Source organism: Plutella xylostella, chromosome 25 (assembly GCF_932276165.1).
Source record: "Plutella xylostella chromosome 25, ilPluXylo3.1, whole genome shotgun sequence".
Lineage (NCBI taxonomy): Eukaryota > Metazoa > Arthropoda > Insecta > Lepidoptera > Plutellidae > Plutella > Plutella xylostella.
The window spans coordinates 997454-1012329 of record NC_064005.1 but is presented as its reverse complement, the minus strand read 5'-3'; the positions used below and the strand labels follow the sequence as shown (position 1 = coordinate 1012329).

The window sequence follows — 14876 nt, the reverse complement described above, 5'->3', positions numbered from 1 at the left end:
TGTTGTGTTCGTTGCTATAATTATTGTAGCAGTTGTTAATTTTTTAAGCGATGAAAAAAGAGTAAAATTATATTTTTAGGTAAGTACCTACCTACCTACATAAGTATACCTATGTTGAGTTCTGATCACTTTGAGGAGCACATATAGGAGTAGTAACTACAGTCCAACTATAAAGTCCAACTACACTGGACTGCGTCGTAGTCGTGAAGCGTCCGTAGTCGAGCGGGCCTCAGTGATCGTAACTGATCGCTGAGGTTAAGCAACAACTGACACGGTCAGCCATTGGATGGGTGACCAATTTCAAGTGGTGCTTTTCTGGACGCTTCCGTGCTTCGGACGGCACGTTAAGCCGTGGGTCCCGGTTGCTGCTTCGGCAGCAGTCGTTAAGCCTAGTCAGAGGCCTTCGGGCGGCTTGAAAACATCTGACAGTCGGGTTGCCCACTTACCCGACAACTCTCTCAGCACAAGCTTGCTTGTGTTGGGGTCCACCAACCCGCACTTGGCCAGCGTGGTGGACTAGGCCTAAACCCTTCCTTCATTGGAAGGAGACCCGTGCCCCAGCAGTGGGGACGTAATGGGTCGTGACGATGACGACACTGGACCGCCACACGACCTCATGGGGCGACTGACTCACTGAACAGTTTATGTCTGGTATTAAATGTACGAATATTACTATGAACTTGGGAAGCAGCAATCCAGACGTTTTCATGGGATTGCCTTGCCTTGCAATGTCTTCAGAATGTGTTGTGATTCACTATAATTATTTCTTCATCTTCTTCCTAGCCTTTTCAGGGTCGGCTTTGTGAGTCTAGTCACGACATTTTACCCTATCCTCTGTCATACCCATCATCATGATCATCGTTATAGTAGTCGCTTACTAAGTAAGGGTTATTATTATGTACAACGATAAGCACATACATAATATTCTTACAGCAAAGAGTTGCCCCATTATTTACAACCTTTTACGATGATGATAATTTAAAAATGGAAAGAAAACGTTCGATTTACGACCGCGGAGGCCGGTAGGAGCCACGCCCCGGCCATTATCGAACCCGCGTTTTTAAAACTAAACGACTATGTTCCATCTAAAAAAACAAAACATTCTAGCTGGCCGAAAAGAAAAAGAACAAAGCATCGTTTTGAAGGGCAATAAAAACAAAAAGACATCGATCACGTTACCAACACCATAAATAATACTTTTGTGTTATTTAACACAACATTTTAATTTATCGACGCAATTATTTCATATCTTGATAAAGACAACTATCACTTGCAAAATGTATTTTTTAAAACAAATAAAATATTCATCACTTTGAAAGGCAGATGCGTGGACGCCATTATTAATTAGTACCTCCCTACACTACCACTACCTGCCTTCTTCAAGAAACTCGTTCTTCAACAATGCACGTGCATTTTACACCGGCTTATTGCAGTTTTGATCGATTACGCGACTTAAAAAAAAGAAAATGGCTTCTTAGTACTTACCAAGCGACATTTTGAGGCTCTCTTCCTATTCACAATGCCGTAAGGCCTGTTCTTGAATGCGTGTTTTGGAAACCGATTATTTAGTGTTTTAGTAAAAAACTACACCCTTAGTTTGAGCTGTAATTATGGAAAACAGTGCTGGCTGGGCCGCCATTGGCGAACATGTGTGACGTCACGCTCACTATCGGTCCTGGCTACCAATAGGAGCGTATTTTCACATGGCGACTTTTTACTACCGAACACGCCAACTTTCCATGTACAAAATTTAACATCAAGCAATGTAGGTGGGTACTTTTAGCATCCAGTGATAACCACCTCTTCAACCTATAAGTAGACACCTAGGTACTTAGTAAAATTGCAACCAAAACGCAACAAATGGAGGTGGCGTATCGTTAATCGTTGCGTTGCCAATCAAATTAAATTTCATAATATAGGTACAGTCATGACAATTCTTAACTAGGTACCTACCTACAATAGAAACCAGTAGCATCGTTGCTGCGAGTCTGGTACACGTCTCGTCCGCGGCAACCTTATTTTGTCGTTTACTGCCGACTTGCACCTTCAGGAGTAACCCAAACGCTGCAGAATATCAACCTTGTAAGTACTAACCTAACCACAGCTAGTTACATATCCTAGACAGCCACACGGCACCACACTACATGACCTAGGGGGCTAGGGGTTAACTCCTGGGGGGAACTCCTAACACCCGAGTCCGCGTTATTCTAGGGTCCTAAGGAATACCTACTTACCTAAAGTACTAGGGGCGTTTAATGAGTTTATATTAACTAGGTAACTAGAGTTTATTATTATGTAAGTATAGTGGGTGAATTTAGCAAGCCGACGTCATACGCTAATGGTTAATGATGATGCAGAAGGAAGTGAAATTATTGAATAAGGACTAAGTACTCAAAAACTTACTTCCTCAGTTGAATGTTGGAAATAACCAATAAGTATGTTCATATCGACGCACAATAATTTTTAATCCTGGGTCAACTTGCAGTCTTGCAGACCGCAATCCATCAAACAAAATCCATTCTAATTTAATCAAAAGTGAATGCGACATAATCTATTCGCGCATTCTGAACGTAGCCAAAGAATAAAATATGGCCGCCGCGAAGACATTCATCCTTTCCCGCCAATTTACATATTTTAGCATTTGTAGATACATTGCAGTATTTGTACTGATCCGATTGTAGAGTTCTCACGATCTGTTGCTATCTCAATTCTGATTCGAAATTCTTCGAAGACAAACTAAGGTGCCTCAACTTTTATTTAGGTACAAATAATATTAGGTTTCATAGGTGGGTTGGGTTTGCTTTTGATTATTGCTTTAATCTCATTATTTAGGTAGTTAGGTAAGAAGCAATATACTTTTGTTTGTGTTTATGTAAGTAGGTACTCAACACGTACTTAGGTACAATGTGCTGCCATGCCTGCCATGATGTTAAGCTAACTTTCGTATATTTGTAATCAATATCTTAATAACCGTTTCCTTTATCTAACTCATGCAAATCCATCAAACAGAGCTGCCAAGACCCATACATTGTATTCCGTGAACACAAAAAAGACAACACCCCGCTTGTCACAAGAAAAGCAACGACCGAAAACAAGGCAAGGACCTTCCATGCAAAACAGTAGCACTATTTAAAGAGTTCCATTCAACGAAAAGCCGGTAAATAGAGCAAAAATCATTCGTATAGAGGAATCGCCATCATGGCACGACATTTAAATCGCCGTCGGCTCTTTTGCTAAAGTTGTGCACCCGCCATTTGCATCCGAGATCGCGTCGATCGCCATCTTGGTTTTTTTCCCGCCATTCCGTCTAAGGGGCTGTGCACACTGGACTGCTAAATAAAATTTTATGACTGTTTTACATAGGTATTGGATATTGGGACACTGTAATTTAGACCAGTCTAAAAACAAAATCGGGGCATCCATTTCACATAAGTACCATATACTTAATAAATGACCGCACCTAATAGGTAGCACCTACAATACACGAAAGATGGCAAAAAATGGCATATAACGTGGATAGAGGTGTTTCCGTCCAAGTTGGATTTATGGACGTATCTGCTGATCTCTGAAAGAAATAAGCCAATTATAGCTTAGCGGCACCTTATCTACATGATAAGAGTAGAAATTATGTTAAAATTTTCTCTTCCATCCAAAGGTTGTCTGATAGAAATAATTAAGCTTTAAGCAATAAGACCGCCTTTTTGCACCTACTATTTTATTTATAAGATATCATATTGTAATGTTTTCTTTAATGGTGCAAAATAAAGAATATTCTCTATGACACGGGTAAAATTATAAAGTTACGTGACCCAAACTCTAGCATCCTCAGTGTGTCAGCCAGTGACCCAGTGTGCCGCAGCCCTAAGTCTCGGCGTTCTCTTCGTTTGTTTTGTTCGCGGGCGCGACGCAAAGAAGCTGAATTATTTATTTAGCGGCTACTTTGACTTTGGTACCGAGTGATGACTATCAAATCTGTCCCAATAATTGGATTTAGGTCGCAGGCTTTAATTATTTTGGCAGGTCACCTGGCTTCTTTCACTTTTGTCTAACGAAATAATGATTATTGCCAACAACCGTTCACTAACACCATTTTTTCTTGGAAGACCACTACACGCAATTTAATTTTATACCGTAGGAATAAACAAAGTACTTATAGCTAACAGTGATCTATTTCTGGCTACCTTTGTGAGGACGAATGATAATAGGATATTGATAGCAAGGTTTTATTAAGTCACGCCATTGATGTGCCACAAACACCTACCAAGAACATGGCAAAATAAAACACGCTCATTACTGTATAACTTAACCAATATAATTACATATACATATTACTACTGTATAACATGTGAGTAGTTCCGTAGCATGTCTCTGTAGAAGGCGAACAGCAGGTCGCTGGCGGCGCGGCTCCGCGCCAGCGCCTCCTGGTGGGCGGCCTCCGAGAACGTGCCCGATGTGAAGCCTGCAGAGAGGAACATCATTAGATGACGGCTGACATAGCAATCATTCTGGCTGGTAAAAACAGAGAAAAAACGTTTTCCTGAAAGGGTTTTGGTGAAACGCGGCAACATCATACCGAAAATGTTGTCTGGTACTGGTAGAGATTGCTATAAGAAATAATCACGCCTTTTTGTATTGTCTTAAGTTTTTATTTTTTTCTGTTTTGGTGCAAATAAAGAGGATTGTATTGTATTGTAAAACCTATGGAGGATTTGATGGCGACAGTGCGTCGCGTCATCGTAACGGTATAGCGCCTGCTTAAAATTTCACAGCTATGTTGACGAGCGTAAAATTTGCTTTGATACAGTTCTATAGACATCACCGAATTTTCAACCTGCACTTCAAAAGTTGTTCAGAGTGAACAGTTAAAGCTCTTAACTATCTAAGAAATTGTATAATCTAGCCTTATATATTTTTTAATCCAACCATAAACACACACAACTTACTGGTAATCAATTTCTTCTCTCTGCTATCAAACACAAAGGTCATATCTGCCAGGCACTTCTCCCTCTGCACAGGAGTGGGGTCCAGGATGATATTGCCATCCTCACTGACACCACAGGTGACCGCCGCATAGACATACTTCATGGCTACACCAGAGTTCAGCAATGCTAGGCAGGTGCAGTTAATGCAGGTTGCGAGAAGCTGGAAATGAAGAACTTGGGTTAATTAGGATGGATTGTTTTAGCTATAATTTTACTCCTAAAAAGGAGTAATAAGTTTGATTTATGTCTTGTGATATTAATGGCATCAAACTACTAATCTATTATTGGAAAGAGACTAAGTACTAATATTGCTTAGCTAACATGTTTAACATAATTATTACACATTCTGTGGTTGTTAAACAAGCCTTCAATCAGACGTAGGCTGAGTTGCTGATACCCATAATTTGAGCTCCATCCTATCTACAAAAATCATATTACCACTAGCCCCATTAAAACAAATTATAGTTAAAATAGTTTTCTATGGTAGTATGTATGTAGAAAGATTGGTGATTTACCCCTCCATAATCTTCAAGCTCTTGTATGGTGACTGTGATCCCGGTGCGTGGGTACAGACAACCCAGTATTGCAGTCTCACAGGTCTGCCTTATCACATTCTCTTTATATCTGAAAAAATAATTGATTATATTACTTGAGTATAATAAAGTAGTTTTTAGGTATTCAATAATATAGTTAATATTGCTAGATAGTATAGTATACTTAACAAAGCATAAATTAAATAATAAACACTACAGCCTAAAGGGTACCATGCTTCCCTGCTATACTAGTGTGCTACCTGGCAGGATAAGGTTATGTCAATGATATTTTTCCTTTTTGATTGGTGGTGGAAGCAATTATGAACCAAATCCATGGAAATATAATTAAGTAATATTTTAGTTTTCAATTCAAAGTTGATTAAATGTTATAATACTTACATACCTACTACAGCTAACTCTATAATATATTATAGCTCGAACAAAAACTCTTTGATAACTTCTTACCTGTCCTGTACAGAGGGTTTCCCACTTTTACTGCTGAAGAGCACTTCAAGAGTTGACTTTTCTATACTTTGGCTTCCCATTTTAATATCCAAAGGCCCGTTTACACTGACCAAAGCAACAGTTTCCCCTGAAAACATAACCAAACTTATCTTATACTTTTATTGTTAAAATGGCTTTATAACTGAAAATAAAATAAAGATAAATCGAAAATCAAATTAGTACTTCAAATACAGTGTATTTTAAAATAGTTTAAAGGTAGAATCCTTAAAAAAACAGAATTAATCTTACCTTGAGACAAAATAGCCGAACCATCGGATTTACTCAAGAAATTCATTTCGCATTTCATAGTTCGGAGCTTGAATTCAGTAGATTTCGTTCCTTCAGTAACCATTTTAAAATATAATAGGTTAATACAGATTTAAAAGGATATTTTCTTTAAATTAAAAACAAATGTTTGGATTGGACTTCGAGTAAAACATGTGAAAATGACGTTTGTTTACTGTCAGTCAGACTGTCACTGACATCTGTCTGATGTAAGCTTCGTTCGGAAATCATACCATAAAGTAATTATTCCGAGAATTAAATCATGATGATTTTAGTTTAATCTTCATTCACGAATGACACCAATAATAAAATCAAAGGTCAACAAGTGGACAAAAAAAACCAATCAATAAGATTAAATTCATTTCATTTTAGTTTAGGTTGATTCGACAAAAAATGTCGCAAACATTTCTATTAGAACCAGATATAATAGCTGCAGCAGAAAATGTACTGCCGGAGCTTAACACGGACTTGGTGCTGGCGAAAAACTACTTGAAGACCCAAAGCGCAGCGTCTGGTGACTCTTTGTATGTAATTTAACCTACCTACATTTTTAAATACAACTGAAATAAGTAGGTACTTAGGTACATATTCAGGGATTTGGCCCTAATCATTCAATTGTTCTGTACGTATTTTCCGTAATTCTCCTCAGATACGACCATCTAGTAGACATGGTGCACAATCTCCTGACGCACAAGCCGCCAGACGCGGTGGATCACTTCGAGAGGCTCTCCTGGGACGTCAAGAGAGAGAAGTTCCGGCCCAACTTCGACCTCCTGAACGAAGTGTTCCTCGCGCCGCCACAGCTCGTCGCTGTGAGGCGGACTGAGGAGATGTTTCTGGTGAGGCTTTTGTAAGACTTAGCCGTCATCTGTTGCATGCTACTCACGATGCAGGCACTATAAAAAACAATATCGCGGGCGTTTCGGGTGTCCCCTCGATATTTCTGAGTGAGCTGCTGTTATCCTCCGCCGGTAGAATCTTCCGTGATGGATTGTCATAACTAAATGTATGGAGAAACGGCGTCACCAACACCAAAAAGTGGACGAACATTGTATGAATTTCTATAAGTAGTTACAAATAATACTGAATGCGATGCGTCCGTTGTGTACGGTACGTTGTCGAAAAATGGACGCTTTCCTTTAGTCATCTCTATAATAATCTTCCTACTCGTACCTCTCCTTTTTTACCTGACTCCCTGTAGTTCCTGTAAGTCTTCCTTACAGATGATAGAAAGCAAGGCGGAGAACCTGGATGACGATTTGAGTGAAGAGGAGCCAGACCTGGACCTGGAGGAAGAGCTGCAGAAGCCCAGAGTGGCTGACCTGCTGGAACACAACCAGAACTTCAAGGAAGTACGTCTGACAGTTTACAGTTTGATAGTGATATGCTATTGATGAGGCTTATACCCAGCAGTGGGCAGATACGGGCTGATAATGATGATGATGATGATGATGCTATGGATAGAGATATTGGAAGCTCTTTAACTTATATTTGGTAGGTGCACAAGGCATTCTCCCATGTAGTTACGAAAGAGATGTTGTTAACTACTGTCAACTCTCAGTAACTATAATATTACGTCCTTACATATGAAATTGGCGTTTTGTCGTACTGGCCACTTTGATCTCAAATATTACCTTTATGGTTAGGAATTCCAAATTCAAATTCATACAGCTATTTACTCATGCATTTGTGTTTCAAACCCCCTAATTCATTTGTTTTTTCTTCTTTTGTTTTTTTCTTTGTGTCACTCTGTTTACAAAATGGAAAACTTGAAATATCGCGTTATTTACGAGTATGAGTTCCACCGTGGCACCAGTGCTGCAGAAACGGCTCGAAGGATTAATGATGTGTATGGTGACGGTGTCGCAAAAGAAAACACAGTGCGTTTTTGGTTCCAACGTTTTCGTTCTGGAAATTTCGACCTGCAGAACAAGCCTCGTGGACGGCCGGAGACCAAAGTTGATAATGAAGAATTGAAAGGCTATTGTGGAAGCGGATCCATCGCAAACCACGTCCGAGTTAGCTGCAGGCTCCGGTGTTAGTGATAAAACTATTCTAATCCACTTGAAGCAAATTGGGAAGGTGAAAAAGCTTGAAAGGTGGGTACCTCATGAATTGAGTGAAGCAAACCGACAAACGCGCGTCGACTGCTGCGTTACGTTACTCAACCGGCACAATAATGAAGGAATTTTAAATCGAATCATTACCTGTGATGAAAAGTGGATCCTCTACGATAATTGGAAGCGCTCATCGCAATGGCTGAACCCTGGCGAACCAGCCAAATCCTGCCCTAAGCGAAAATTGACTAAAAAAAAGTTGCTTGTAAGTGTTTGGTGGACTAGTGCCGGTGTCGTTCACTACAGCTTTCTTAAATCTGGCCAGACGATTACGGCAGATATCTATTGTCAGCAACTGCAAACCATGATGGAAAAGCTAGCTGCTAAACAACCGAGGCTGGTCAATCGCTCTAGGCCACTGCTGCTTCAGGACAACGCTAGACCACACACTGCACAACAGACGGCTACCAAATTAGAGGAGCTTCAATTAGAATGTCTTAGACATCCACCGTACTCTCCGGACCTTGCTCCAACAGGAAAAAAATTCAACTTCGATGGGGCAGTCCAAACCGCCTTCAAAGATTTTATTGATTCCCGCCCGAATGGTTTTTTTTGTAAGGGGATCAATGAACTACCTATGAGATGGCAAAAGTGCATACATAGCAATGGTACATACTTTGATTAATTTAATATATATTTCATTTAAAAAAAAAACGACTTTATGTTCCTATAGAAAACGCCAATTTCATATGTAAGGACCTAATATATCCCGTTGTTCCGTCCTCAAAATAACCCTCATGCAGGCTCTACTGCTGGCGGTACTTAAACTAAGCTATTTATTCCTGGTTTGCGATCAGGGAGGCTACGGTCTGCCAGACAGTGAGTGCTTCCCTCTCTACATCGCGCTGAAGATGCTGGCTGCTAAGGAGGGTGTCGCGAGCGTCAGGTCAGTACAATCACTTACGGAAGTAGTAACTATATAGCTATCGGATATACCAATAGATAGATAACTCCTCGTCTGTCGAGGAACCTTTAAAAGGTCACCGTGAAAAGGGCTATAAGGCCAATTAAATGATATTGTTTCGGCAGATTCTTCGGAAAAATATTTGGGACGAAGGCAAACTACTACGTGGCCGAAACTGAACTCACCGCCGAAGAAATGGAGAAGAGGATACGTGTACGTTTTGAATTTACTTCTGTTTGTAGTTGTTGAAATATAGGTACCTAACTAGGTACCTATACCAACTTAACTCAGTAACTAACCCTTACCTACGAAAACCATTCAATGCGTTCTGAGATCCAAAACGCTGTGTTTGGAAGTAGATATTTCTAGAAGTCAGACAACTTTGATCACAATTTCTTTGCTGTCAGGACTTCGATATGAAAGACATGGCTGGCGAGGGCGAGGGTGAAGATGTGGGAGAGGAGAAGCCGGTGGAAGACGAGGAAAAAGCAGAAGCCGAAGAAGGTGAGAACCTATGAGAAATACGGCATACCTAGTTATCATAGGCATGTAAAACTAGATTTTCCATGTCATAATAATATTATATGTACATATTTATCGCTATTCCAATCTTGCTTTCAAAATCTTTACTTATATGCTTTAGAAAACTAGATTGTGGACAATTTAACTTCAGTAGTTACTCCTGAGGTTTTACTAGGTTTGGTCAAATAATACGACCATATTCAGCTTCTTAAGCTTCTCGTTTCCGTCAACTACAGTACCAGAGGAAGTAGTAGGTGAGGAAATAGCGGAGAAGCCCTCTGGACCGGTGCCTCCGAAGCTACCCCCGATCCCCGTGTCAACCTGGCAGCCGCCGCCGCCGATACCACCTGAGAGACCAGGGGAAGGAGTCAATAGGAAGGTGGGATTCTCATGTGTCCTCTCCAAGAAGCTATAGTTTCTTAACTACTTAAAATACGTAAAATACCAAATTCAAATTCAAATTCAAGCCCTGATTCATGCGTTGCCGCATTGATTGATGCGCTAATGTACCTTAAAACACTACACCCATGTGGCATCGCTTTTACCTTGGCCTTCCTTCATATTTATGGATCAGAAACTAATGATTATATATCTTAGAACCCCCTCCATTGTCCAGGTATACTGGGTGTGCCACTGCCCCGGGGAGCAGTGGGTGAGCCTGCCCGACGTGACCCCGGACCAGATCCGCGTCGCCAGGCTCACTGTCCACGCGCTTACAGGCGACCTTGAGGCTGAGGTATGTGGTGTGTGCTAAATATTCTAGAGAGTTCCAGAAGTTTATTTGTTCTTGATGCTTCTCTTGAGATGCTGCCGCTTTTTAGTCAAGCCTACTGTTTCTGTACCAACTGCCATGCTAGATGCTTCATTGCTGAGCTTTGATTCGTTGATACCTGCGCTCTCAAATTATTTTCTTTCGACATAGCTAGATAGTTGTCTATCTTTAAATCTTCAACCTATCTTCAGCTATTCAAAGCTTTACAGCTTTACTGTAGGGTACCTCCAACCTACTATCCAAATTATAGTGGCCCAAAAACTGGATTGTCTCCAAATTTCCCTTCCCAGGTGATCCTGTTCCCTCCATTCGACGGTGTAGAGAAAAACTACCTGCGCGCGCAGCTCGCGCGCCTCGCCGCCGCCACCGCCGTGTCTCCACAGGGGTTCTATACCTTCGGCTCAGGCGAGGAGGAGGAGGATGTGGACGTGGAAGATGGAGGTATGGAGGCAGATATGTTAGGAGCATGATTGGCTGCAGGAATGTTGTTGAAATTGCTTTTGGAATTCCGTTTATGGATGCTTAGTTTGATCATAGCTATGAAGCTTATGGCTAACTCTGACGGTTTTCTGGGTAGATGGTTAGCTTATATATCGTGACTTATCGTGTGGTGCAGAAACAAGCAAGAAGAGCAAGAGTTAGGTACCTTTTATCGCCCACTGCTTTTATTGTACACCTCTGAGGATAAATGCGAAAAATCCTCTCGTTACAATAAGTTTGCATAAGTATAAATAGGTAAATATGATTCTTATCAAACCAGCTTAACAATCCGGTAAGTACATCAAGACCTCCTATCACCAGGTGACATGGATTTGAGCCCGAACCCGTACTACGAAGGGCACTCCATCAAGGACCTGCTGGACCCCTCGTACTGGGTGCACCACGAGCGCCACATCCTCAAGCAGGGAAGGACCATCTGGTGGAACCAGGATGCTGGCATGGTTATACACATTGCAATTTTAACGGGATTTGCCTGATGCAGTCTTTGTTAAACGCGACTAGTTACGGGAGCTTTGTAAAGTTGTATGAATTTCACAGCTTGGCAGGACGTTTTTTCAAAAATTATGACTCGATATCCCTGAAAAAAGAACTCTTTTCAGACATGCATGCCCATTAACTGCCCAGGGTCTCCATAACCTTCTCATATGTCCCTCCCTACCAACTAACAACCACATCCCTAAACCAATCTCCACCCATCCCAACCGCAGGACGAAGCCATAGCAGAAGAGGAAGACGAAGATGCCTTCCCCCAGCAGCAGCCGGAGTCGGGTCCCCCCCTCATGACGTCACTGTCTGAGGACGCCAGGATTGAGCAGTTCCCCGCCTGGACTGCCAGGTAGTCAATGAGCTAGTTACTAGGAACTAGTGACCATTTTGCAATGAATTCTGGCAATAACCTCGAAATTCGTCCGGTATTATGATGCAACTCAGTACTTATGTACGTACACAACTAGAATTTTTTATTATTACCTTGCCAGTCTGATTAGTTTTGCCGGCACAGATGATGATCATCATCAGCCTATAGCAATCCACTGCCGGACGGAGGCCTCCCAAAGCACGCCACTGGATGCTATCTATAACTTTGAAGGCCTACAAGGCAGAGTGTTTATAATGCGTAGATACCTACCAAATAACATAAACGTATGAACTATTCGTGCGAACCTGACTGATAAAAACCAGAGGTCATATTAAACACCTTTTGGCGTATCCGGCGTGACCCGTGGTTTTTGCTGGCCAGGTGCACAACTTCACAGTAAATTTGCGCGAGTAGCGCAAGTCTGTAGCTGATGCCTTGACGTCCTCAGAAGCAGCACCCGGCTGGTGACAGAGCGCGCGCTGGTGACACTGCGCAGCACCCGCTGGCCCGGCGCCGTGGCTTACGCCACCAGCGGCAAGTATGTACCCATAGGATAGGGTGGTAGAGAATGCTGGCAAGCGGGGCTGGTTGATAACGAACCCGTGTAGCAGCCGCCGGTTCAGTAAAAGTATAAAACTGACAGATCAGCCAGACCCGCTAGCCAGCATTTAGCGGAGATAATGCGATGCACGATAGGACAATCAACCGGCGATCTTAATACACTGAGCGATAGGTAGGTAGGTATATGTCCATCCGATGTTTCGTCATCGTTGTAACTACTCGTTAGCCTTCATTAACCCTATACCAACCTACTTAGGCACTAATGTTGGGCTCTCTATAAAGCCAGTTGAAAAAACGGGGTGTTACTTTAAGTTTGTGTGTATCTGTGTGTAGGTCCATTTGCCACCAGTTGGAATCGTGGGTGGTGTTGTACCACTTGTAACTATTTAGATATGACAAACAAAACGAAATCTATCTATTCGATATTATTTGATCAGCTGTTCTTTCGGATATAGGTACTTTTAGGTAGGTACTTATTTATACTACTCTACTAAAGTACCAAATACCTACTGGACACCGAGCGTCTTATTGTATACTCTCAATATTTGTTGAATCTCAGTTCAACAATGCAATAACTTAAAAAAAAACATTGATAGATTATTTTTGAAAGTTATCTCAAGGGTATCATTATTTATTACGTTTTTTACCTGAGTCACAGAAACCTGAATCATAAATACACCAGATTATCACGAATTTCGCCCATTTACTTATCTCCCGTATGGTCTAGTGGCTAGGATACCTGGCTTTCACCCAGGAGGCTCGGGTTCGATTCCCGGTACGGGAAACACTTTTTGCATTTTATTTTTATATTCTACTTCCTACTTTATTCTACTAATACATATTATAAATACGAAAGTTTGTGAGAATGTGTGTGTATGTTTGTTACTTCTTTACTTCAAAACGGTTGAACATATTTTAATGTAAGTAATTTGGTATGGAGTTACCCTGGATTAACACATAGGCTACTTTTTATCTCGGAATTCTCACGGGATAACTTTTTAAGGCGAAGCGAGGCTCGCGGAAACATCTAGTGTCATAAACCTTACACACTTCATTATGATTTTTTTAAATCAGAAAATCGGAGTGCATGTACGTGGGCTGGGCGCTCAAGTTCCTGCCTCCGAACTTCTCTCCCATGCAGCTGCCGAAGGTCCAGGACGAGTACCCGCTCGGCCCCGAGATCATGGAGATGGCCGACCCCACCGCCGCTGATGAGGAGGTAACCGTCACGTCACAAAATCAATAATACCTATATGCTTCTTTTTCTTGCCGTGTCGATGCCATGCTGTCTCCATGTGCCTAGGCCATTAAACTTACGGGGCCCATCAGCTTCCGCTACACGGCTCCGTTATCGACGTAGACAAACGTCACTATAGCGCTATTTGGAATACGGTGCTGTGATTGGAGATTATTGACGTCGATAACGAAGCCGTGTAGCGGCCGCAGTAGTGGACCGCCAGCTGACGCCACAGCATCGATACTTGTGTTATAGATAATAATAGGTAGGTATTTATTGATTACTATTGATAAAACTCCAAACTGCATTCCCAGTAGGCAAACTGCTAATCAGTCTCGGCTCATACTTATCACTTTTGCAACAACCTGTCTACTCGCAGGCGTACCGCATCCTACACCTGCCCCCGGAGCCGGCGCAGGAGATGATGGAGGAGGAGGTTCTCACGGAGGAAGAAGAAGAAGACGAAGATGAAGATGAGGAGTAGACTTGAAATAGTGTACAGTTGAAGTAGGTTGCGGTCTTATTATTATTTATGATGATACCAAACACACTAGTTAATTTGGGCTTCGCAAAAATCTGCGACTGTTTTGACAGTTTTTCAAGGCAAATACTTGATTAGTACCATGCAGTTTTTTTTAAAAGTACCTATATAACTACTTACCAGAATATGAATAATTTTGATTATGATACGACGACGGTGCCAGGTTAGATTCTGGAGAAGTTTGCTCTTAGAGTTCCTAGATGAAGGCTGTCACTGATAGTCAATAGTTAAGTTTAGTGACCTGCTACTCCGCAAGCAGTCAGTAAGTACGTTCAGTAGTCAGGACGTTTTAGAAGTTATCTTTCGACTGTTTCTTATGAAATGTCGCACGTTTTACGTTCGATTGATCAACATTAGAGCAAGTCTCATGTTACTTGAATATTTTTAAACAATGAATAAATGTTTCACTTTCATGACCTTGTTTGATTTTTGAGCTGAAATTATAAGTAAGATGACTCCAGTGGAATATCAGTTTTACGGGAGAGATAGGCAGAGATTCATCATGAGAGGAATTTCTACTTATTACGTGCTGGTGGCGTCAATAACCATTATTCTTGTTGG

At 41.5% G+C, this 14876-nt stretch overlaps 2 protein-coding genes and 1 non-coding gene across 3 annotated transcripts; 2 read left to right on the top strand and 1 right to left on the bottom strand.

Moving 5' to 3' along the window:
- Positions 1 to 4290: 4290 nt before the first annotated feature.
- On the bottom strand, positions 4291 to 6482 carry LOC105393344 (exosome complex component RRP46). Its single transcript, XM_011565087.3, has 5 exons — positions 6269 to 6482; positions 5981 to 6107; positions 5498 to 5606; positions 4944 to 5142; positions 4291 to 4459 (listed from the first exon to the last, which is right to left on the bottom strand). Exons 1-5 carry the CDS (start codon positions 6369 to 6371, stop codon positions 4332 to 4334), a joined length of 666 nt encoding a protein of 221 aa, XP_011563389.3. The 5' UTR covers positions 6372 to 6482; the 3' UTR covers positions 4291 to 4331.
- Positions 6483 to 6615: 133 nt separating this feature from the next.
- LOC105393343 (radial spoke head protein 6 homolog A) lies at positions 6616 to 14392 on the top strand. Its single transcript, XM_048630273.1, has 14 exons — positions 6616 to 6828; positions 6954 to 7143; positions 7528 to 7656; positions 9219 to 9307; positions 9451 to 9538; positions 9733 to 9829; positions 10084 to 10226; positions 10464 to 10583; positions 10910 to 11060; positions 11421 to 11560; positions 11828 to 11955; positions 12425 to 12514; positions 13612 to 13756; positions 14154 to 14392. Exons 1-14 carry the CDS (start codon positions 6698 to 6700, stop codon positions 14256 to 14258), a joined length of 1746 nt encoding a protein of 581 aa, XP_048486230.1. The 5' UTR covers positions 6616 to 6697; the 3' UTR covers positions 14259 to 14392.
- On the top strand, positions 13250 to 13321 carry Trnae-uuc. The gene has a single exon. It is a non-coding gene; the product is annotated as a tRNA-Glu (tRNA).
- Positions 14393 to 14876: the final 484 nt, after the last annotated feature.